This window comes from Phoxinus phoxinus, assembly GCF_949152265.1.
Source record: "Phoxinus phoxinus genome assembly, chromosome: 20".
Lineage (NCBI taxonomy): Eukaryota > Metazoa > Chordata > Actinopteri > Cypriniformes > Leuciscidae > Phoxinus > Phoxinus phoxinus.
The window spans coordinates 25,833,813-25,860,260 of NC_136895.1; the positions used below are offsets into that span (position 1 = coordinate 25,833,813).

Consider the following 26,448-nt stretch of genomic DNA (forward strand, 5'->3'; position numbering starts at 1 on the left):
TATTTAATGCTGCAATTTTTTTTATGTTAACGATTTAATTTTACACTTTTTCACACACCCACACACACAAAAAGTCCCTAGCAGAGTAAAAGAAAATACAGAATCAGTTTGTGTGTGTGTGAGATGAGTAAAGATCTGTGCAGATCAGTGCAAAAACCACAAACTATTTAGGATTAACAAAATGGCATTACCTACATAAAGTAAACGATAATTTGATTAATATTTAGACTATATTTTTAAACTGAACTGTAAAACTTGCTTTCTTGATCACACACTTTCAACACTGATGAACACACCAATGAACAATTTGATGAAGATGAAGAGCATTGTGAAGAGTTACTGATGATGACAGGAACAGGCAGACGAGCTGGAAAACATGAGAGAATGAGCAAAAATATGGACAAATCTATGCAACTAAATGATTTTCGGTGTAGTGTTGACGGTCAATGAGTGCTAATGTCATCTCAAACTATAACATGATTAAACATTTAGATATGTAAATAGTTAAAGGTTGCACTCAATCAACAGCATTTGTGGCATAATATTGATTACAACAACACTTAATCCTTAAATGTCAAATATTTACTGTTTCAAAAGTACAGCCACAAGACATAAACAATGTGTTAACATGATTTTAGTGTAAAAAATCGAATTAAAAATTGTATTAAACAACTGTAAAAAGTACCATTTAAACTGTTTTACAGCTCAATTAATGCACATTTTAAAGAACACCTATTATGTTTTTTTCATGTTCAACTTTCTTTAGTGTGTAATTATGCTGTTTGAAAAGTGAAAAGCACAAAGTAACCTCCAAAGCGAGTTATTCTCTATATCAGCAATTACTGTTTCTGAACTCCCTGAAACACCTCCATCGAATTCTTGAGTTTTCTTCTGTGAACACACACGTCACAATATTCCTCATTTATATACAGACATATACAGAATAACTGGACGGGGCCTGGTTGAGTTAGTTATGATGTGGTAAAACTGATGGTTATGGTAAGGGGCGGGACATTTCCCACACACTCGAAGAGGTTGACCAATCAGAACACACTGATCCAGCCAACCAATCAGAGCACAGTGTGCTTTTCAGAAGCATAGACATGTATAGAAAGGCTAGTTGGCTCAAGGCGGAGTCAGCTGTGTCGTCACTTGGCGGCCATCTTAGGTCAGGAGACTGCGCTGCTGCTCCCTGCTGCTGTGGACGGAAGGTGAGTGACATACGCCAACTAAAATGCTCGTAACTTGCTGAATACCTAGTACTTTACCTGTCTAGTCTACTTAATATACTATTTTCTTAATAAACTCTGTGGCTATAATTTTTCACAAGTATGCAGTTAAATAGCCGCATCCCTGACGTTTATGACACACCAAGCCGTTTGAAAATCGGTTGAAAATTGAGCAAAATATAGTTATATCAGCACTACATGCACAATAGACTTTAATGTTATAACTGGACGAGCGGTCCTTTCCTAAGATGGCCGCCGTGTGACGTCTTTGGGTCCCATTGGCTCTCAGCGCCGGTAAGCTATCTAGCCTTTCTATACATGTCTATGTTCAGAAGGAGTGGCTTCATAGAGACAAGAACTAAACAGTGCTAGACTGGGAGGAGTTGCAACAATGACAAATATGGTAAAGATAATGTGTTTTTTGAACATTCAGACATGATAACCATAGATCAAGACTTTGAAAAAGACACAATATGTCCTCTTTAACAAAATAATTAATGTAAGTGTTGTTGTTAAAAAAAAAAAAAAATGATAAGCTTCATATTTCTGGTTCATAATATCGGCCTCATTGTAACCTATTTAGTTAAAATTAATTTCTGTGGCAATCAACATTATGCCAAACAAGTTTATCATGCCCTCAAATGAGCTTAAGTTGTGCTGGACCTGTTTGGACGGATTATCTCCACTCACCATATACAGAAACACTGAATGTTTTTGATGACAGTTGATGATAATGTTGATAAACTCCAGTATGTTCAGTTGATGTGTGTGTGATGGTCAGAGATCCAGTTTGATCGTCCAGCTTCAGTCTGTCTCTGAATCTCCCATCAAGAACATCATCATATGTGGAGAAGATTCCAGCACTTCTACTGATTTCAGCAATAATATACTCTTCAGCTCCAAAATACCACAGTATGTCGTCTTGTTCCTCAGTAAGATCAGGGTTAAGAGTGACAGAATCTCCTTCCGTCACTGACATGGACTTCACTTCATCAGCACCACACACACCTAGAGAACATGAAGAGGTTTTGGCACAGATTAAGGTGGGTTAGAAAGACTGAAATCAGTTCGTAACGTTTTAATGTGAATAGTAATACTTTTATTGTAATGGTGTTTAAGTTTAAGTTAGATGATAATTACTTTAAAGTTTAATTCTGCTGGATATTTTAAATATTGTTTTATATGGGAGATGAAACTGAATCCCATTCAGGGTTTCCATACTTTTTGACTAATGAATTTCAGTCTCGTTCATGATTACTGCAGACGTAATGATTTGATAGAAAATTCCAGAGAGTTTGCTTTTGTAATCCTTGAAAATTAGGCAGTTATAAATTTGAACACAGTAGATGAAAATACTAAATAAAACATATATATTTTTAAATAACAATAGCAGCAGTTTTCTTACTTTTTAATGTAAAGTAATGAAGACGTAAAAAGCATTTTAATCTTACCAAACAGCCTCCACCAGCACAAACAGAACAAAACAAACATGTGAAACATTTTATGTGATTGTTGAGTGTCTGATCTAATAAGACTTTCTGTCAAAAGCACAGAACAGTGAGTGAACCCTCCCAAGACACAATTTGACCCTCCTATGATTCACACACACACACACACACACACACACACACACACACACACACACACAGACACACACACACACACACACACACACACACACACACACACACACACACACACACACACACACATGCACGCCACATTACCAGAGTCAAACTGAAACCTGCTGCAGTCGATTCTCTTCAGAATGCAAACGTGGTTTGATCTTTTGTGTCTCTACGGATCTTGTGAGGGGCTTCTTCCTGTCCTGCTTTACGGTAACAAAAGAGCGAGATCTGAAACTGCGTTTGACGCAGAGGCAGAAACCCTGATCATAATCTCTGCCATTCACAGAATGACTGTCATTTATGTTGTTTTTTTATTTAAATTAAAACCAAATCCATAAAATGATCCCATGATGGAAACCCGTAAAAGGTTCTATGGGGTGCATATACAATGCATATCCCTGGGTCTCGTTCTATACCCCACTTCTAATCCCGGGTAAAGGAACGTTTCACAACTCAAACAGTGACATTAACCAAATCAAATGTTTATTTATGGTTATATAAATGTGTATCCCGGCATGCTTTGCATCAGACTGCATCAGGAGAATACGTTTAATTTTTCTCAAGATTAATATAGGGATTGATGTGTTAGTATTTAATCATCTCTTATATTGGTTTTGCAGGGGTTGTGGTGAACAGTACAGCATGAAGTTGAGGATGGACTATAAGGGCCCTATTTTAAGGATATAAGCGCATGCCCTTAGTGCGTGTCCGAATCCACTTTTGCTAGTTTAACAAAGGGAAAAATGGTCGGCACACCCGGCGCGTGGTCTAAAAGGATTTTTCCTATTTTCTTAATGAGTAATGGGTGTGTTTTGGGCATAACGTGCAATAAACCAATCAAGGCAAGGCAAGGCAAGGCAAGTTTATTTATATAGCACATTTCATACACAATGGTAATTCAAAGTGCTTTACATAGAAGAAATTAAAATAATCAAAAGAAATAAGAATAATTAAAACAGTTTAAAGTAAAAAAAAAATAAAAATAAAATAAAATACAGTGCAAACAGTCGGACGAACAGTGGCACAGTGCTCATTCAGTAAATGCAATGTTAAACAGAAGTGTTTTGAGTCTGGATTTGAATGTGGCTACTGTAGGAGCACACCTGATCTCTTCTGGAAGCTGGTTCCAGCTGCGGCTGGCATAATGGCTAAAAGCGGACTCTCCTTGCTTTGAGTGAACCCTTGGTATTTCTAGTTGATGTGATCCTAATGATCTGAGTGATCTGTTGAGTTTATATTCAGTGAGCATATCTGCAATGTATTGAGGTCCTAGGCCATTAAATGATTTATATACCAGTAATAATACTTTAAAATCAATCCTAAATGTGACTGGGAGCCAGTGTAAAGACCTGAGGACTGGTGTGATATGTTCATATTTTCTGGTTCTGCTCAGGATCCTGGCGGCAGCGTTCTGTACGAGCTGCAACTGTCTTATGGTCTTTTTGGGAAGGCCAGTGAGGAGTCCATTACAATAATCCACCCTGCTGGTGATGAAAGCATGCACAATTTTCTCTAAGTCTTGACTGGAAACAAAGCATCTAATTCTTGCAATATTTTTCAGATGATAATATGCCGATTTAGTTATTGCTTTGACATAACTACTGAAGCTAAGGTCTGACTCTAGAGACACACCAAGATTCCTGACTTGATTTTTAGTTGTTTGACCTCTAGAGTGAAGGTATGCGTTCACCTTGAGAACTTCATCTTTGTTTCCAAACGCAATGACTTCAGTTTTGTCTTTGTTTAACTGAAGAAAGTTTTGGCACATCCAGCTGTTTACTTCATCAATGCATTGGAACAGGGAGTCAATGGGGTTGTAATCGTTTGGCGACAGGGCTAAGTAGATCTGTGTGTCGTCTGCATAGCTGTGGTAAGAGATTTGGTTCTTTCTCATTATTTGGCTCATTGGAAGCATGTACAGGTTGAATAGGAGTGGCACAAGAATTGAGCCTTGAGGAACTCCGCATGTCATGGATGTCCACTCAGACTTATGGTCTCCTATACTCACATAATAACCTCTCGCTTCTAAGTATGACCTGAACCATTTTAGGACTATCCCAGAAAGACCCACCCATTTTTCCAGCCTGTCAAGAAGTATGTTGTGATCAACAGTGTCAAATGCAGCACTGAGGTCGAGAAGTACCAACACTGATAATTTGCCTGTATCAGTATTTAAGCGAATATCGTTAATTATCTTTATGAGCGCTGTCTCTGTGCTGTGATGCGATCGGAAACCAGATTGAAAATTGTCAAAGTATCCATTCGAGCTTAAGAATTTGTTCAGCTGATTGAAAACAACTTTTTCAATGATCTTGCCAATGAAAGGAAGATTTGAGATCGGTCTATAATTGCTTAGAGTCAGAGTCTCATCTCCCATTCCCCTTAAATGCCAGTTGTGCTCGCGCCATGGCGGATTCGCTATTTACATGGTGGAATTTGACAGTGGAAAGACTGAAGGCGTCTTCAGAGAGGAAACAGATCTGCTCGTGCGCGAGGTGAAAGCTCAAGCAGACCATCTACGGGACAACCACCATATCTTTATATGTACACAATATTAATATTTTACATTCTAATCCTTTTATTTTTTAATATCTGGCATGTTTATGTGCTGTTGCGCATCCCTGTATGTGTATGCCTATTAATGCGGTCTTTAAATAACAAAAAAAAATTGCTCCATTGACTTTAGACCAGGCTTCAGTCGGTCAATGGCGCAGTCTATTTCAGTTGCTTCAAAATAGAAATGCGCCAACAGTGCGCCTGAACACACCTGGTTTTCAGACCAGCACACACATGGGCGCACAAATGGGCACAAATACATTTGCTATTTAAACAACGTGATGCAGAACGTGAAAATGAAAACTGCGTCGGGCTGAAACTAGCAAAAAACACTTGTCATGGAGCTGCATTGCGCCGAATGACAGGGCCCAAAATCTTTTAAGTTTAAACATGTAAATTTTATGTTGAAATAACTGGAGGGTTGTGTGAGTTGGCATCGTGAGATGGTTAAACAAAGCTTTGTGTATTGTGAAAGGATTCATTACTCAAAGCTTTCCAACACTGTTTGTTGTAGCCCTCTAGTGGTCACAAAAATTATTAGCCAAAAACTCCAGCATTATTCACACACACACACACACACACACACACACACACACACACACACACACACACACACACACACACACACACACACACACACACACACACAAACACACACACACACAAACACACACATCAACAATCAGCATTTAATCCTCAGCAATGGTTACAATATAATGAAAAGCTTCATTCTGCAATGCATGCTAAGTATCAGCATATTACAAAACTGTCTCCCAGCATGCATTGCAACATGAAGAAATTATGCAGCTAAAATGTCTTATACCGTTTTCTTTATGTGCATTTAATTTTGGTATTGGTTTTTTTTGTGTGGCTTTTTAATAGCTTGGTTTGTGGTATTGAGAATCAATCTGTATATTTGATTGATTGTCACCATTGTTGAGATTAATTTGCTGATAAAATCCGAGATATGGCTGTGAATGAGATCAGTGATTCAGACCACCACATGATGATTACATCGAAATATAACCACCAACAACAGATTATTTACAGCAGCCAGAGAAAAAAAATATGTTAAAAAGTCAAGAGCCCAACTAAAGCAAACACTGATCCCCCCATAAAGGTGACTTCAAATGATAAAAAAAAATCAGAGCTAATCTCTGCTAAAGGGGTCCTATTATACTTTTTAACTTTTTCAACTTTAGTTAGTGTGTAATGTTGTAAAATGTATCTGCAAGGTTACAAAGCTATAGTCCACTCCAAAAGGAGATATTTTATTTAACACAATCCACTTTCCAAGAACTACATCGAGTTCACTGTGTGTGTGCGCACCTGGATTAGTGAAATGCAGCACAAACTCCGAGTATGGGACACCATTCTTGGCTACACGTCACTTTCACTTTCACTTTCAGACCGCAGGATGAACAGCACCCCCTGCTGGCCTCACTAACACCTCTTCCAGCAGCAACCTGGTTTTCCCATGAGGTTTCCGAACCAGTCTCAACCCTGCATAGATTCAGTGGGTGTGCAGGCGAAAGCTTCAGGCGTCCCATTTACGACTGGAAGTAAACCCCGCCTCCTTCGATTTGATTGGCTAAACATGTTAACATTGACGAGCGCTGCACGCTGCACTGAGATTCAGAGCGCTAAATAGATTAGATATAATCATTTTGATTTGTTCAGCAGAGCTGAAGGATATCCTGTACATTTAATATCATTTATTTTATTTATTTTTATATATTCACGTAGCAACTCACAATGTAGCCTACAGTGGAGAAGAATACCCCATCCATCCATGATGCTTTCAAGTTTCAATCACCGCAGAGCCTACTCGTGCAGGACAGAATAGAAAGCATTAGGCCTACACATAAGGAATAATTGATGATGGGCCGTTGAATTAGGCTATTAGAAAAAATTATCGCGGAGTGGCCGTGAAATAGGCCTACTTGCACTAACCAATCAGAATCAAGCATTCAACAGCTGATAATCTATGCTTAACTGTATAATTATTCAAACAGGTGATAGGAGGAAGTGCAATGATCAGGTAATGTGTCTTATTATAAGTCCTTCAGCAGCTCCTCTATGAGAACTGAACAGTATGACAATATGTTATAGCGCCCCCTATCGGTATAAAAAGAGCACTGTTCTGAGACTTCCGATGATGTGATGGACTTGTTATATTTGCCAGCATTGTTTGTCTGTGAAAGGTAGGTTTAGGGGTAGAGTTAGTGCAAGGAGAGAGAATATACAGTTTGTACAGTATAAAAAAATATCACATTTATGAAGAGTCCCCAACAAAGATAGTAAACCAGACATGTGTGGACCAATGTTTAATAATTAAAGTTAGATACATTTACATATGATAAGACTAAAATATAATCTTTTAGTTGAGTTTCTGGATGCTATTCAACTACAGAGCAACAACATTTTAAACAATACAATAACAACATTTGTGCAGAAACAAATATAGACATCCTGTACAAGAATAAATGTAAATAAAACCCAAAATGTGAGCAATTGTCCCGAATGAGCTCTAACAAAAGTTCAACTAGATACAGTATTTGATCATCGTTTTTTTGGGAGATTTTCATACACTGACTCCGTCTTCGATTTCTGAAAGGAAACACAACTCAGTCAGGAACTTGCTGATGCGACAGGCAATAAGAACACAAACTTGTGTTTCTCTGTATGAAGCTTAATATACAAATACTGACCATTTTGTTTTGAAAAACTACTTCAGATCAGATGCTAACATGGAGCAGCAAGAGGAAATGACATCAATCATGACTTTTCAAACCGTAAATCTTCAAACAGATTAAGTTCTGCAGGATTGGCATGACAGCCTGTGCTGAAAATGACTGTCTTTCACACAACAGCAGAGACACTTGTTGCAGAACGTCTACAAAGAAACCAACGTCTGCTAAAGCTGCATCTCCCCTCAGATAATGATAAACCACAGAGCAACTGCAGCTGCAACTCGAGGACACACTTCAGCAGAGGTGACATGAGCAACATCTGTGACCTACTTTTCTCGCCAATGAAAATTGAATGGTATAAAACCTGATTTTGTACGGGTTAGGCTATTTAAAAATAACAATCCAGATTCCAGGCCTACAACATGTGATTTTAAAGACGCGTCATGATGCAACTCCATCGATTATACGAGGAGTGATCTAGTTCAGTCAAACGATACATCGGTGTAGACACGAGACTGACAGAGCAAGACCACAACATATAATCCATTGAAAATGTTATGGTTTTATGGTGCGTGAAGCAGAGTGAGCATTGTCAGTTCATTCCTATGGAAGTTGAGCTTCACACTCACACGTTAATTGAAAACTGCAACAACTTCTTACCTTTTGTTGGGCTGTTGGTTTACTCAATGCTGAATCAGTTCTGTCTTTCTCTTGGGTCTGGACTGCATAATCACAGATATGTTAAAACGACAGTTTCAATATTAGATATTTATACAGAATAATTGATTGCTCTTCTGACCTGTTTTTCTACATTTCTGGCAGACGCAGAAGATCACGACTATAACTACAATCATCAGAGATCCAGCAGCAGAGATCAACACTATGTACAATAACGGTAGGCCTTGATCTGTAACAGACATAATGAGCCATTAGTGTGAGTGAATCTGTCAGTCTGATCTACAACAAACACTATGTTAGAAGTTTACAGGTGATTTTCATAGACCCTCCCCTCGAATAAATCAGGACAGAAGGTGGACAAAAGAGACAGAGTAAAACTCCAACTTTAAAGGGGAATGTGTCTTCCTAATAGCTTGTGATATTCTGCATAAGCCACAATTACATTATATTCTACATAATGTCCAGTGTATCACTGAAAAGTACTTCATGGGTTGACATATGGAGTATTTTACCATTGCAAGAGGTTAGGGAAATTGGTCTCCAGTCAGATTTTTTCATTCGGACTGGCAACCTTTGTATTACACTGTGTCTACATCAGATGTGACAGTTGTCACGTCACACATCAGAAATAGAAGATGACATCAGTTTACTGTCAGGAATTTCTTGTCGTGCTACATCCAATGTAGACAGCTTCACTGATTATAATGGGTTATATTTATGTTTTACAAATTGCACACATGGATCAAATTCATCAGCACTGTAACTTGATAGATCAGCTTATTAATCAACATCAATATCACCACCATCATACCTGCACATGTGTGACAGAGTGTGTGGATGTCCAGATGTGTGGTCTGGTTGCTGATGGGATTGTTCAGCACACAGCTGTAGGTGTTTTTATCCTGATATTCCACCTCCAGAGGTAGAGAGAGACTGATGCTGAGATCACACACACTGATGCTGGACAATACACTGATTCCTGCGTACCAGGAGAGAGTCGCATCACACACTTTCAACACTGATGAACACACCAGTGAACAATTTGACGATGGTGATGATGATGATGAAGAAGAAGAAGAACAATCTCTGGTAATGTTAGGAGTGACAAGAGGAGCTGGAAAACATGACAGAATAATAAACAAATATGATAAATCTAAACATCTTGAGTGTAGTGTGTTGATGATCTGAATGTACACTATATTGCCAAAACTATTGGAACACCCCTTCAAAACATTGAAGTTAGGTGTTCCAATCACTTCCACGGCCACAGCTGTATAAAATCATTCACCTAGGCATGCAGATGCTTCTACAAACATTTGTGAAAGAATGGGTCGCTCTCAGGAGCTCATTGAATTCAAGCGTGGTACTGGGATAGATTGCAACCTGTGCAATGAGTCCATTCGTGAAATTTCCTCACTATTAAATATTCCACGGCCAACTGTTAGTGGTATTATAACAAAGCGGAAACAATTGTGAACAACAGCGTGGTCTACGCATGCTGAGACTGACAGTGCGCATAAGTCGCCATCTTACTGCAGAGTCAACAGCTACAGACCTCTAAACTTTGTGTGGCCTTCAGATTAGCTGAAGAACAGTGCGTAGAGCTTCATGGAATGGGTTTATATGGCCGAGCAGCTTCATCCAAAGCTTATATCACCAAGTGCAATGTAAAGTGTTGGATGCAGTGGGGTAAAGCAGCTGCCACTGGACTCTAGAGCAGTGGACACGGGTGAAGTGGAGTGACGAATCACGCTTCTCTATCTGACGATCTGATAAACGAGTCTGAGTTTGGCAGTTGCCAGGAGAACGGTACTTGCCTGACAGCATTGTGCCAAGTGTAAAGTTTGTTGAAGGGGGAGTGTGGTGTGAGGTTGTTTTTCAGGGGTTGGGCAATGGGTTAAAGCGGAGACTGCAAGCCAGGCCTTCTTGTGCAATATCAGTGCCTGACCTCACAAATGCACTTCTATAAGAATGGTCAAAAATTCCCCAAAACACACTCCTAAACCTTGTGGAAAGCCTTCCCAGAAGAGTTGAAGCTGTTATAGCTGCAAAGGGTGGGCCAACTCCATATTAAACCCTACGGATTAAGAATAGGATGCCATTAAAGTTAATGTGCATGTAAAGGCAGACCTCACAAAACTTTTGGCAATATAGCGTATTTCTAACTAAAAAATTATTAAACATTTCAGTGTACAAATATTTTAAGGAATATTCTAGGCTACTTTCATGTTAAGATCAGTCCAATGTTGATTGCAACAAAAATGTATTTCCATTTGCCCACCAGAAAAGCAAAAATATGGTTAGAGTGATTCGCTGAATGGCCGTCTGTAAACCTTAAAATGCAACTTCTTTGCTAATGACACAGCACCAGAAAACACTAAAATGACTGTAAAAACTCTGAAGTGCTTCTGAAGTTCCCAATTATAATCCATTCATTATAAGTGTCTCACCATAACCGCCAAATGAGGGATGAGTATAAATTATTTTATTGGTGGTACACAACACAATGCTAAAAATCCTGTAGGTTGAACTTGTGAACGAAGTTTAACTACGAAGGACGAGACAGGATTTTTCTACTCACCATAGACAGAAACACTGAATGTTTTTGACGTCAGTTTTGCTCCATTTATCTCTAGTTTATAAACTCCAGTATGTTCAGTTGTGGTGTTTGTGATGGTCAGAGATCCAGTTTCATGATCCAGTTTTAGTCTGTCTCTGAATCTCCCATCAGGAACATCATTAAATGTGGTGAAGATTTTGTTACCAATGCTGATTTTAGCTATAAGAGACTTTTTAGATCCAAATTTCCACAGTATGTCGTCATCTTCATGTATTTTAGTAAGATCAGAGTTAAGAGTAACAGAATCTCCCTCCATCACTGACACTGATTCACTAAACACACCTGATAAACAAACAATAACAGATTAAGATTTGTGTTCACAAAGCCTCAAGTCAGCTGTAGTTGTACACGTTAATTTCTTTTTGACAAATTTTACTAATGGTGCTGCTCATGATTACTGCAGGAGTAACTTTTAATGATTTTTAGAGTTTGCTTAATATGTCCACTAACAAGTCATGCAATGAGTTTATAGATAGTTAAATTATTTCCTGACTTAATATTTAAAAACATGTTTTAAAGGCCTGCAAATCACAATTTTAAAATTGTGTGGCAGGGATTGACTGCTAATCAGATCACACGCAATCTCTGTTCTGAAATATAAAGCAATAACACTATTTTTATAACTTACCGATCGGATGGCACCAGCACAAACAGAACAAAACAAGGACGTGAAACATTTTCTTCAGTTCACTGTCTGATGTAAGACTAAATCTGCTGGAAACACTCAAGCTGGTGTGAATCCTCCCACAACAGAGTGTAACCCTCCTAGATCACACATTCTGAACGCACGTCATCCTGTAGTTACATTAAAATACTCTTCTGGCTCTTATTGATTATTGAACTCATAATAGTGAAAATTATCATAATGTAGTTGTCTTAGGCTATAGCCTATTGTGTGAATCGTCTTGAATTGTATGGGTAGAGCTTAATGACCTTAAAATGGTTTTATAATTCAATTGAATTATGCATATCAATTATATCAATTCTGTGTATATGGAAAACAACTGAAAAGATAAAACTGTTTGCCATCTCACGCTGGCAGTTATACTGAGGTGTGACATTAGCAGCTTATCTTCTGAGTCAAACTGAAACTTGCTGTGGTCTGATTTCTGTAGAAACATGGTTTTATCTGGATGGACAAGCATCCTGTTTGTAAAAACAACAATAGTCAAAGTCACAGTTCAGAGGTCAAACTGATTTTTACCCATCATGCATCATTGAAAAACTTTAAAGATTGAGCTAAACTAATACACTGAAAATAAGGATTTTTGCTGCCTATTCAATATATTTTGTTAAAAAAATGGTCACATATTAATTTGATTGTTCAACTCACTTAAATGTGTAAAATGTTAGGTTAACTTAGTGTTGTGACTACATGAGTCAATAGGCTTGTTTGAGATGAGCAAAATCTGCGCAGAACCGATCACCGGTGATCAGCGCGAGATGCATGCCGGTTAGAAAAGTGTCCGGCTGCGTTCGAAACCGCATACTCAATGAGTAGGTACTTAATTTCAATAAGTAGTTAGAGCGCTAAAAGAGTAGGTACTTTATAGCCAAATCTCGTTAAGTATGAATGCGAACCGGACATCTGCCATGTTGACGTTATCATGTGACCTACGACGCGTTATCACAAGTGCAACAACTTAAAAGATTTGAACGACACGTTTAATTCATCTATCTGTAAATATCTTGATATTGTTTAAACTTGCTCATTTTATGGTCTTTTTAAAGAAACTGCTGCCCATTTATTTTGTGAATAAATTTAGGGTAGTTCTTATATTAAACCCTACTTATGTGACCCACCGTTTTATCCTTAATGATATTATTTATTCTTATTACGAAATCCCAAACTTGTCATCTCTTGAATATGTTGTTAATTTCTTTATTTTATACCCAAACATTTTCATCCACAAGCAAAAGTGGCTTACTGCTGTTTTCCTCTTTTTCTGTCGTTTCATCCCTCAGACCTATAAATAACAAAAAATGAATTTTTTAAAATATATATTAAGATATTCAACCTTTTTCCTCTGTATAAAATCTCATATTATGTATGCAAACCCATGATATATATATATACACCTCATAACAACAGTAACTCGACAGCCCTACAGAACGGTTTTCCTCAGCGTCTGTAATGTCTGCACAAACACAAAGGAGATGTTGGGCAGCTGTGTGAAGATTAGCCTTTGGAGAAAACTGTTGATTTTATACGTATCATTAATATTAAAAAACAATATTACCCCAGAATGAATTGCATTGCTATCCCACCCCAAACCATACAATAATAACGACAAATACTGACCAATACTTAATTATATTACTTTTTACTGAAAATGATATAATTCAATAAAACAAACAAAATGTAATGTATGTCAAATGACATAGCTATGCATGCATACACTCTAGATGTCTATATATTGTGAACATATCTACATTTTCATTCAAACTATTAATTAAAGCATTAATTAATTAAATAATGATATTTTATTTACTGAAAACAATGATAAATATTAATAAATGAGTAAATGAATGAATGAAAGTCACCATCACACAATAAACAAATGCATATACAAGTCAACACATGAAACAAAGCTTTATTCAAACTACAATCATGTATGTAGACTACAGGCGCTGAACCACATCTACTGCCATCTCAACACAGCGGTTCCCCTTCTGCGGCTTTATTCTGATGAACCAGCGGACCGCCAGAGGTGAGCTGTGCCGGAAGTTGTTGCGTGATGTGTTGTGCTTCACAATCTGAGGCAATAAGGGCCGGTGGAGTGATGGAGGGACTCATAAGGGCCGGTGGAGTGATGGAGGGACTCATAAGGGCCGGTGGAGTGATGGAGGGACTCGTAAGGGCCGGTGGAGAGATGGAGGGACTCATAAGGGCCGGTGGAGTGATGGAGGGACTCGTAAGGGCCGGTGGAGAGATGGAGGGACTCATAAGGGCCGGTGGAGAGATGGAGGGTCTCGTAAGGGCCGGTGGAGAGATGGAGGGACTCATAAGGGCCGGTGGAGAGATGGAGGGACTCATAAGGGCCGGTGGAGTGATGGAGGGACTCGTAAGGGCCGGTGGAGAGATGGAGGGACTCATAAGGGCCGGTGGAGAGATGGAGGGTCTCGTAAGGGCCGGTGGAGAGATGGAGGGACTCATAAGGGCCGGTGGAGAGATGGAGGGACTCATAAGGGCCGGTGGAGTGATGGAGGGACTCGTAAGGGCCGGTGGAGAGATGGAGGGACTCGTCCATGGCACGATCTTCAGCTCTGTGCTCCTCATCCTCAGTGCTCACACCAGTCTGCTGACATTTCAGAACCTACAAAAATGCACAAATATAACACAAAAGCAGTAATTTTAACAGCACAATGTCATTTGATTTCAGTATTATTTAGAAGACAAGAACGCTTTTTTCCACAAATGCCGCCATCATCTTTCCTTGCAGGTCCTGCTCCACCACAACAGCTGAGCAGCAAATGCACAGAAATCAAGAATCAGAAAAGTGCTGTAATAGCTCTGTTTGAAATTACAATAATTAAAATAAACTACAACTTAATATTTAAATAGTTGTTGTTATTCATTTCTGTAGTATACTCACTCAAAGCCTTTGATGCAGCATTCAGCTTCATGAGCCTCTCTCCACCGGATACACACAAATCTGTTCTTCTGTCCCTGTAACATCAGACAAGATTCACGTTTCATCTGTGATTTATGAGCAGTGATGGGCAGTAACGCGTTAGAAGTAACGCGTTACTGTAATCCCATTACTTTTTTCAAGTAACGAGTAAAGTAAGGGATTACAATTGCAAAAACAGTAATTAGATTACTGTTACTTTCCCGTAAGGAGGCAGCGTTACTGCGTTACTGTGATGTTGTTTCGTTAGACTGTCCAACCCGATCTCACGGCAATTCGTACGAATTTTACGAGGTGGCTAATTCGTACCAATTCATACGACCTCACTCGTACGAATTTGTACGTTTTTTGCTAAAACGTAGCCTACATATTTTACGATTTGCCAAAATCGTATGAATTCATACGAATGACCTACCCCTGACCCCGCCCCTAAACCCAACCGTCACGTGGGTTTAGACAAATCGTACAAATTCGTACGAGTGAGGTCGTACAAATTCGTACGAATTAGCCACCTTTTAATCACTCGTATAAATTCGTACGAATTGGTCGTGAGTGGACTGTCTCGTGAGTCGTGGCTTAATTTGAGCCGGTGTTGTGCCGAATTTTGACCCCCGCCAAATTATTACCCCCCTAGCATTGGTAGGTTTAGGATTGGTTGTGGGGGAGGGGTTGGGATTAGGGGTGGGGTTAGGATTAGGCAATCACTGACTTCAACGAGGGGGGTAATAATTTGGCAGGGGGTCGAAATTCGGCACAACACCGGCTCCTCCATGTCACGGTTATTGTCTGCTATATTTGCCTTGTATTTGTTAAATACATGCAAATGGTTGATGAAACATTTATTAAATACAAAAATAATTGAATTTATACAAAACGAAATTCACTTTAAAGAAAGGCTTTTAACAATGCAATGCAAGTGAACGCGGCGCGCTACCGCCTCAATGCACGGTTATTATATTGTCTGCTATATTTGCTTTTTATTTATTAAATACATGCAATTGGTTGATGCAATATTTATTAAAATTAAGATACAATTTATACAAAACGAAATTCACTTTAAAGAAAGGCTTTCTACAAAGGAAAACTCCATGAAATGGTAAAAACATGTCTGACGATTTACAAAAAAAAAAAACGAATCTGCTCTTTAATGTTAAAAGACGTAAATGTTAATAATTTGGAATACAGTCATGATAGACTTTCATTTTAATTAGTTTATTGCTGTATTTTATTTGAATCTAATCGAATAGAGGATTTTACAAAAAAATATTTGCATTTTATATGCTGGAATATGCAGAAATATAAGTTAACAGAAGAAGGACTTTGTGTATTTCGTTAAAATATGGTGGACTCTGCAGAAATTGGTTAAATGTTCAACATTTTTCTTCAAGTCTGAGACTGTTGCATTTAATTAAATTTTTGGTTGATGCAATGTGCATAAAGTTAAAATATTGAAACTAATTAAACAAGTTTTAAAAAAGAGAATGTTTAATTTGATTAAATTTTAGATGATGGAATATGCAGAAAGAATATAATTAGGCTGAAAGGTCTGCTTTTATAGCATTTTCAGGTCGTGCATCATGTTTTTGAAGTAAAGTAACTAGTAAAGTAAGTAGTAAAGTAACTAATTACTTTTGAAAATAAGTAATCAGTAAAGTAACTGGATACTTTCTTGGAGAAGTAATCAGTAATCAGTAACTAATTACTATTTCCAAGTAACTTGACCAACACTGTTTATGAGCTCAACACTACATTTACATGTTGAGGATGTTTTAACTTTTCATCCAACATGCATGTTCCTCGATTTATCAACAGTAGCCTACTAATGGACAAATAAAATAGATAACTTATGTTTAGTTCATTTATAGATTTGTTCTACATAATAGCACACATACCACTCAGATGTATCATGTTGTGATGTGCTCTTCTGCAATACTTATAAAAGATGTTCCTGTCAGATGTAAATAGACGTTTAAAATAAGCGTCATTAAGATGTTTATGGTTTATGTAAATCCACGTTAGAGACGTAACTTACGTGTCCTTACTGGAGCTCCCCTGTCAGCTAGAGCTATACATAATAAAACGTGTTTTTACAGCAAAATCACAACTATACTATACTGTGTAACGTCTTTACGCCTTCAACAGTTAAAACGTTTACTCTATAGTAGTTTAACACATGCAATTTTAAGGAACCGTGTTTACTCACATTTGAAACCCCGCGCGTCGCTGATCTCCGTGATGTTTGATAATGACGTATCCTCTCGCGTGGCCTCCTGGGATAGAAGAGTATCCATCGGACTGCACTCGAGAATCTGTCTGGAAGCAGTAAGCCATCCGGTATGGCAAGCCGTTTTAGCTTAAATTGTACCCAGCATTACTCGTCGTAATTGCATTTTTACTAGTAAGAATTCAATTGTAGAGCTCTCCAATTCAATTCTTACTAGTAACAATTAAAATTAGAGATCTCTCAAATTCAATTATTACTAGTAAAAATTACAATTAGAGAGCTCTACAATTCAATTCCTACTAATAATAATGTAATTGCAGAGCTCTGTAATTGAATTATAGAGCTCTGCAATTGCATACTTACTAGTAAGAATTCAATTAGAGAGCTCTACAATTCAATTCTTACTAGTAGCAATTACAATTAGAGAGCTCTATAATTCAATTATTACTAGTAAAAATTACAATTCAGAGCTCTACAATTAAATTATTACTGGTAATAATTGCATTAGAGAGCTCTTTAATTAAATTACAGAGCTCTGCAATTGCATTATTACTAGTAAGAATTTAATTAGAGAGCTCTCTAAATCAGTTTTTACTAGTAATAACTGCATTAGAGAGCTCTCTAATTGAATTGTTACTAGTAATAATGCAATTGCAGAGCTCTGTAATTTAATTAGATTGTAATTATTACTAGTAAAAACTGAATTAGAGAGCTCTACAATTCAATTCTTACTAGTAACAATTACAATTGGAGAGCTCTTTAATGCAATTATTACTAGTAAAAACTTGTATTCATTAGATGCAAAACAGATTGCACCCATTTCATACTTTTCAAAATAAAAGCCCTGTTAGGCGTGGTTAGATATAACAAATTGCATTCATATAGGCTACTGTTATGACGACGACTGAGGGATAGGAGCCAACATCTTCAACCATGTTTTTAATTGAAAAACATATATTTCTGGTATATAACCTGTGTTCTTTCCATAGACCGTATAAAGGTTCTTTTAATGACTTAACTTCCTTCCATTTTGTTCTCTCGGATGTGTCATTGCTTGTGTTGCACGAGTGCCCACTACTGGCTGATACCTTGGAATGGGTTGGAAATGTAATGGCCTCAGCACTTAATCACTTGGAATTCGCTATGGAGATTTGTTATTTCGTTTTTTTCATTGTATTTGTTTTACGCACCATTCGATAGGCCTGTATAAATGGTTGAGCTGTTGGATAAAATAATGATAATAATAATAATAATTACACAAATGAAAACGTGTACACAATGAAATAACTGTTTAAAAAAGTTATCTTAGTAGTTTTTTTTAATGCTTCAACTTTACAAACATGGTAATCCCAGAATATAACAAATCATGTACAACCTTAGGTTGTTCATAATCCGTAACAAAATGATCCAAAGCTGGAGTTAAACGCAGTCATGCGCGGTCACTTTTGATGTTGTTTTTTTGTTTCAGGGCGCGCATTTATCCGGTGCCGCGCCCCTTTCATTAAACAGAGAACAAATGGAAGCGTTATCCGTGATTAATGCAGTCAGAAGAAAGATTTAATCTATTAAAAGAAATTTTATTCGTGGGAACTGCACGCTTTATGATTTAAGGGTGATCGACTCGTTGCAGAGAATAAGCCATGATGATTTGGAGAAATACAGTGATCTCCTTGACAGCCTATTACGGACAGCCATCACCTCCTGACTGCTGCAACTCTTGTCGAACACGCGAAACTGCGCTTAAAACGCGATCAAATGCAGATAATGCAGCCTGCTGTGTTCCGTCGCCACCTTGTACTTCGTCCATTTTGATAATGTCTGTGCGCCAATTTTTCCCGCCTGCCTACCTGCCAGATGAATAAACATGAGGCACTACCCAGCCAACATTTGTATGTGGGGCCCATATGGGTATGAAATGGGCTGAAAAAATGGGCCACATGTAGGATTGTCCGCAGGTTACATTATGGCCCCATGTTAATTGCCCAGATGAATTTCATGTAGGATTGCACTTGGTACTAGGTGGGACCCAAGTGGGCAACATGCACAAGACCCATCTCGGTCCCAGCTTAACCCAACGGACATTTGTATGTGGGGCCCATGTGGGTTTGATATGGGCAGAAAAATGGGCTCTATTTGGGATTGTCCGCGGGTTACATTATGGCCCCATGTTAATTGCCCAGATGAATTTCATGTAGGATTGCACTCGGTACTAGGTGGGACCCAAGTGGGCAACATGCACAAGACCCATCTCGGTCCCAGCTTAACCCCACAACATTTGTATGTGGGGCCCATGTGGGTTTGAAATGGGCTGAAAAATGGGCTCTATATGGGATTGTCCGCGGGTTACATTATGGCCCCATGTTAATTGCCCAGATGAATTTCATGTAGGATTGCACTCGGTACTAGGTGGGACCCAAGTGGGCAACATGCACAAGACCCATCTCGGTCCCAGCTTAACCCCACGACATTTGTATGTGGGGCCCATATGGGTTTGAAATGGGCTGAAAAATGGGCTCTATATGGGATTGTCCGCGGGTTACATTATGGCCCCATGTTAATTGCCCACATGGATTGCATGTAGGATGGCAATTATAAACAGGTGGGCCCCAACTGGGCTACATGCACAAGACCCATCTTGGTCCCAGCTTTAGTTTTTTTGTGGGTACTACATGGGCTGAAATATGGGCTGTAAGTGGGTTTGTCCACGGGTTCCATGTTGGCCCCAGCAACTTACTCATTTAGGTTTTATGCAGGATTTCACAGGGCTTTAGGTGGGGCCCAACTAGGAATCATAGGCATGTGGCCCAACTAGGGATCATCTGGGTTCCATCTAAATGAGTAGCAACACCACACAAACAAGTTTTAAAACATTAGAGCACACAGTGAGATTGAAATCTTTTCAAATTTAAACTTTATTGAAATTACCCATCATATTATGCTATATTCTGAAATTCCAGAGACAATATTTAAAGAAGCAGATTTTTGTCAGATTAAAGAGTATCTCTTTAAAGTTATATACCTAATTGTTAAAATACATATTTTTAACCTGTATTTGACCCAGTCTTTACTGAAAGCTTTGAACATTTGAACAGGAAATAAATTGGGGACAGTTAGAAGAAGCAGCAACTATACATTTATCAGTACAGCTTATACTGCAGACAGTCATTTGCGCATTCTAGACACTGTCCTCCTCCATCTCTTGTCCCAAACTATTTTGAGAGTTCCCTCTCAGTTTCTTGTCAGTTGATCTGTGTGCAGTCTTCTTAAGAGCCTCTGCAAAACAAATTTGATTATGATTTTAGAGAAATCATGTTACTTACACATGTCACAACTATTCTTACATTTCCAGGATGGCTCGACTTAAGTGTCACAGTTTTAATAACTTTAAGTTAGAATTAAGTTAAAATGAGAATCCCGATTATTTTAGCATTTCAGACAGAGATCACGATTCTGAACAGACAACTTAACAACATAACATGTCAGTTACTAGAGGTTCTGACAAAATGTTAATTTCTACAGTCAATTTAAAATGTTTTATCTAAATGGAAAAAAAAAAGTTTGAATTAATGATTTAATGACTAAAATACTTGTTTCATTACTGGATGAATCAGCGTTTTTGAACAAATCTCTAGAATGAATGATTAAAAATGATATAGAACAGGAGAGAGGCCGCACTATGCAAATAGTTTTATTTGCACAAACGCGTTTCGGCACGTGCCTTCTTCAGTGTGCCGCCTTCAGCCTTCTTTAGCACACTGAAGAAGGCACGCGCCGAAACGCGTTTGTGCAAATAAAACTATTTATGCATAGTGCAGCCTCTCTCCTGTTCTATATATTCTAAGTATTTAGGCCAGCACTCTTAAAGTTTATTCATTGAGTGAAGCCTGCTCCTATTCCCATTTATTTAATGATTAAAAAATGACAAATACATTTGTTTACCAGTCTCGTCAGTCACCACCTGTTTGTTAACAATGTGAAATCTTTATCTTTAAGTGTCTTGCAAAAGTTGATTTACTTTTTTATTTATTTTGATTGTAACTGTAGACAGTGTTTATATCTGATTATGAACTATAAACTTTTATCTCAGTACTTCTGTGATCATTTGAATTACGAGCTGATGTTGTTGTAATATTATATAAGAATATAATAAATTACTTTTGTGTCAATCTAAAATTATCTTCCCACTCAATCTTCCCTGAAGTGGTGCAGGACAACGTTGTCCAACAAGTGCTTGTTTCGGACTCTCATCTGCAGATGCCTTGTTTTGGGCATCTAGACATCATTTTTAAAACTGCTTGATTAATATAAGCAGCACGGCAAAGCTTTGTGTGCTCCTTGTCTCCTAATAAGGACCTGAAATAGGTAAATATAAGTCTGCTTTTTAAAACAATGGAGGATGGTTAGTTTGTGACAACAACATGAAACTGCATACCGGTATTCGTGCAGTGCGTGCACATCAAAAGATTAAATCAGATTTGATGCTTGTGACTTATAAATGCACATCAACCCGATGACTTAGCATTCATGTAAAAGCAATGTTCAGATTCATCAATCAGAATGATTTCATTCTGACCGAAACAAAAAACGTCTATGTAAATGTGGCTACTGACAGCATCAACGCAGATATAAATGTTCACTGTGATCTTACTTGACAAAGGTTTAAGACAAATCGTTGTCATTTAGGAAAATATTGCGTAGTATTTGAATTGAGATCAAAATCATTCAACAATTGCAGCTCTAATCTCTGATAATATATGTGGCTCTGTATATTTCTGATAAGTAGACAAACATTACACTTAGCCTACTTCAGAATCCTAACTACACATAGTATTAAAGCAGTAGTTCACTCTAAAATTAAAATTAGCCCACGATTTACTCACCCTCAAGCCATCCTAGGTGTATATGACTTTCTTCTTTCAGACAAATACGATCGGAGTTATATTAATAAACACCCTGACACTTCCGAGCTTCATAATGGCAGTGGATTGCAACAATCAGATTGAAACACAAAAAAGTGCTTCCATGCATTATATAAGAACTCCACGCGGCTCCGGGGGGTTAATAAAGGCCTTCTGAAGCAAAGCCATGTGTTTGTGTAAGAAAAATATTCAAATTTAAAACTTTATAAAGCAAAATAACTAGCTTCCGGCCAAACGAACATACGGATTGCACTTAAAGGGTAAAGTGCAACTTATGCGAGTAATGCGACGCACTGCTGATATTTACGCTACGCCATTATGCACTACGCTACTTCTGACGTCACAAGTTGCGTAAGTTGTGCTTTATACGCAAATAGACTGCGTATGGCCATAAGCTAGTTATTTTACTTTATAAAGTTTTAAATATGGATATGTTTCTTACACAAACTCATGATTTTGCTTTAGAGGGCCTTTATTAACCCCCCAGAGCCGCGTGGAGTTTGTTTATGATGGATAGCTGCACTTTTTTGAGCTTCAAACTGATGGTTGCAATCCACTGCCATTATGAAGCTTGGAAGCGTCAGGGTGTTTATTAATATAACTCAGATTGTATTTGTCTGAAAGAAGAAAGTCATATACACTTAGGATGGCTTGAGGGTGAGTAAATCATGGGGTAATTTTAATTTTAAAGTGAACTACTCTAAGTAAAGTATGTAAAATCTAATTTTGTAAATTTTATTAAATTAAGTAAAATCAAAGCACCTCACACATAACAAAAGGTTAATGAAGCCATACCAGAAGTGACAGTGCAGTGTAGTAACAATGCTCCACCAAATTGCCAGTACTCATCTGGATCCTTGCTCAGTCTTGGGTGGGGTGTAGTGGGCTGATAAGTCCTTTAAAAAGAAAGATTTTCATTACCATTCCTTTAAACAATATTAAACAAAACGTATTTAAATTGTACCAACATTTGCCATTATAAAACATTCAGACAACATGAACAAATAGCTCCCTGGGTGCCGCAGCAAAAACGGCTGCCCACTTCTCCGGGTGTGTGTGTTTGTGTGTGCACTTGAATGGGTGAAATGAAGAGCACAAATTCCGAGTATGGGGACACCATACTTGGCTACATGTCACGTCACATCACACAATTGTAGCTTAAAAAAAGCAAATTGGTACACCAAAATCAAACAATCTAATAATTTTACCTGTAGCCAAATTTATCCTGTTATGACACGTCTCAGGGTCTTTCCCTTGATGTTCTTCAGTGAACTAAATAAAGGACTGATGGTGGTGACATGTTCTCCTTTCTTTGTCACTTTAGAGGAAGAAAGACAAAAGGATAAAAAGTTACTCAGATTTGTCACTGGTAGAGGAAATGACTTTTGACGATGATACTAATACTTTTACTATATAATATATTAATCCCAAATGTAAGGTTTAGAAGCAATGGTTAAAATTGACTGAAGTTGATACGGTAATCGTGGTGGATTTGTCCCTCTGTTGGGTGCCTGTTCTCCCCAAAAAATCTTCTTCCAGTGCTTGAATAGAAGTAAACAAATCTCTTATCATTAGCAGTTACCAGTTTTTGAAGAGGTGATGTAAAAATACTCCGAAATGGCTATCTAGAAAAAGAGATTTAGACCAATAATATTTCTCAAATCTTCAGTAGATTCTAGTGTTTCAGAGTGTAAATGACTGTTTTATCAGTCACTTTACTTATTTGGATGCTCCTTCCCTAGTAAATAATAAATAAATAAAAAACCTATACAAAAACATAGGCCTACTTATTATCCTTCAAATCCATTAACATATTTATTGACACAATCACCTAAGACTTATATTTAATATATAATAAAACTATATTTGGAGCATTTCTATAGTGCACAATGTAACTTTTTTTATATTACAACATTTTGGAAAAAAAAAAAAAAATTGAATTTTATATATATATATATATATATATATATATATATATATATATATATACATATACATCACTATTAATAAAGTGTACCTAACGTTTGCAATAGTTCCACAATCAAATACACTTAACCTCAGCACTTCCAGATAACTAAAGTGCATTAAGTACATAATGTGTTGTTCTTGTATATCATTTAGGATACCAAAGTACAATTGCAGGGTAAATATTAAGTACATAAATATGTTCTTCACTAGGGTTTTCTTGTGTTTGAGTTTTAAACTAGCTGACAACATTGACATCAGAGGCTTACAATATTAAACACATGCTAATCGCGATTGATGAAGCACACCTTCACAGTCAATGGTAACGTTACACACAGCTGCAGGTTGTACGTTACGTCCGTTATCCGTTTATTAAACTCTCGTGTGTAACTTACACAGAACATCTGGGAAGTTAATGAACTCCATTAACACTAGAAGACCCAGATTTTTTACCCCTCTTTTAGCCAAGTGGATGCTAACTGGCCAGTCTTTTGGCTATCATTAGCATCAATTCATGTGTAAATGTGGTCATTACCTGAGCAATCTGCAGGGGGGTTGGGGGTGTGTGTGTGAATGGTTGCTGGTGGCATGTTTGTATGTGTGGGAGAGGGAGGGCTGCTAAAAGCAGAGAACTTGATTGACCATGTCTCACATTGGCATGTAGGGTCTTGCCCAGGTGTAAACAGGTATGAATTAGCACATCTAATTGCATGCAGCTTGCTCTCAAATGAGAGGTAATTCCTTTTGTGCTGAGGTGGATAAAATCTCACTGCACATAGCCTGTTACTTCAGTGCCCTCAAGAATTCTGTGGTGTACATATGTGTGCGAAGAAGGCAAGAAAAGAACAATTGCTTTGGACACAACCCTCCACACCTAGCCCTGGAAAAAGAGCCATGTGTCAGGTCAAACACCAATGCAAGAACAATCATGCCACTGTGCGATGTGTTCACTGCTACAGATACACATGTGGTAAATGCAGACGGGAGATACCATGGCAGTGCCAGGATTGTGAGTGATTGCTGGAATGTACTCACTCACTTTTTAATATTATTTGTAAATATGTGTACAAATGGTTGGTTTCTTTTTTATTTTATTTTGTACTGTTTTTATCAATAAATCTCAGCAACAAAGGAAAAAAAAAACAAGTGTGTTGATTTCTCTCTAAGATGGCAAAGTAAAACACAAGTTTCCTTGAAGTGGCTCTGCATGGCCCCACATTGTTTGCATAACAAAAGCAACTGTTCACAGCTGATTAAGGATATTAGCCTAAAGCCTTCCAGCCCATCGGCTGTCCTGCGGGTTTTATAGGTAGAAAAGCCAAATGGCTGCTCTCTGGGACTTCTAGTGTTAACACAAGATTTGTTTATCTGCATTATTCTACCATTAACTATATAGCACTCTCACCTTATTTTAATGGAATACCTAAACATGACATATTTATTAATAGATCTGTTTTTCTAAAATTATAGTAGATATATAGGACATGAACACGAAACATAACTTTACGTAACAGAGACTGAAAAATGTTCTCTTACCTGATATCGCCAATATGTTTGCAGGACCTCATCCAGTCCGACCTTCCTCTGTGTTCACATATCAGCTTCTGTTCTCCTCCGTTTACATGTCACAACGCAAATTAGTTCAAAATAAGAATTTAACTGCCATAAGTAAAGACTGAGTAATCTTGCCGAGCAGTAGCACTAGCAGCACACACACACACGCAGTCATCAACTCAAACTGACGTATTTTCAAACATGAACAGTAAAAAGGCGCGCACAGTTGTCATTGGCCAGTTACGTAGATGACAGTCAGATTAACCAATCATGATCAAAGTAGGTGAAACAAACAACCAATAGCGATTGTTTCAGCCTGGTAATGGAAAAGATTACTTTTCATCTATTCTTTCTTTTTTTAAAGAAATGTGTGTGTTTAGTTTTATTTGTAGACTATATTATTTGATTAGTTGGTCAAATAGTGTTTTTATGACAGTGTGTGAATAAAAATGCAATCCTGCATGGTAGCTATAAGCTTTAGGCACACACACACAAAATTGTAAATCCAAACAAAATCACACAAAGCAAAACATTTTCTGCTGCACTTCTCTCTTGAGATTGAAATATCCATTATTATTTTTATTATTGTTAATAATAAAATTATTATATTTTAACATAAATTTAGCTTTTTGAAGTGGTGTTTTGATCAAAATATACAATGCTAAAATAATAATTAGAAATAATAATAATTCAAAGGTTAAGTATTTCTTGAAGACATGACATTGATTCACATACAGATTTTGAAAAAGA

General features: G+C 37.6%; 3 protein-coding genes and 1 long non-coding RNA gene across 6 annotated transcripts in view; all 4 read right to left on the minus strand.

The window, feature by feature from the left end:
• LOC306987861 (uncharacterized protein) overlaps nt 1-26,448 on the minus strand; it is a 434,965-nt gene that overhangs the window by 377,542 nt on the left and 30,975 nt on the right. The window lies entirely within an intron of this gene.
• On the minus strand, nt 7,428-12,923 carry LOC306987914 (uncharacterized protein). Its single transcript, XM_079592554.1, has 6 exons — nt 12,033-12,923; nt 11,366-11,686; nt 9,596-9,898; nt 8,906-9,013; nt 8,767-8,828; nt 7,428-8,023 (listed from the first exon to the last, which is right to left on the minus strand). The coding sequence occupies exons 1-6, from the start codon at nt 12,079-12,081 to the stop codon at nt 7,976-7,978; spliced, it is 891 nt and encodes a 296-aa protein (XP_079448680.1). The 5' UTR covers nt 12,082-12,923; the 3' UTR covers nt 7,428-7,975.
• LOC306987939 (uncharacterized protein) lies at nt 14,028-17,369 on the minus strand. Its single transcript, XM_079592602.1, has 3 exons — nt 17,240-17,369; nt 15,001-15,074; nt 14,028-14,721 (listed from the first exon to the last, which is right to left on the minus strand). Exon 3 carries the CDS (start codon nt 14,682-14,684, stop codon nt 14,058-14,060), a length of 627 nt encoding a protein of 208 aa, XP_079448728.1. The 5' UTR covers nt 14,685-14,721; nt 15,001-15,074; nt 17,240-17,369; the 3' UTR covers nt 14,028-14,057.
• LOC306988200 lies at nt 19,715-25,881 on the minus strand. Its single transcript, XR_013795351.1, has 4 exons — nt 25,681-25,881; nt 23,388-23,720; nt 22,975-23,075; nt 19,715-20,533 (listed from the first exon to the last, which is right to left on the minus strand). It is a non-coding gene; the product is annotated as an uncharacterized lncRNA (long non-coding RNA).

What these genes read in the sequence shown, in the direction of transcription:
- LOC306987939 (XM_079592602.1), bottom strand. Translation starts at nt 14,684, where the DNA reads ATGAGGAGCACAGAGCTGAAGATCGTGCCATGGACGAGTCCCTCCATC.
- LOC306987914 (XM_079592554.1), bottom strand. Translation starts at nt 12,081, where the DNA reads ATGTTTCACGTCCTTGTTTTGTTCTGTTTGTGCTGGTGCCATCCGATC. An exon ending in ATTCAGTGTTTCTGTCTATG is followed by an intron (nt 9,899 to 11,365) that starts GTGAGTAGAAAA and finishes CATGTTTTCCAG; the next exon opens with CTCCTCTTGTCACTCCTAAC. An exon ending in CCAGAAATGTAGAAAAACAG is followed by an intron (nt 8,829 to 8,905) that starts GTCAGAAGAGCA and finishes GTGATTATGCAG; the next exon opens with TCCAGACCCAAGAGAAAGAC.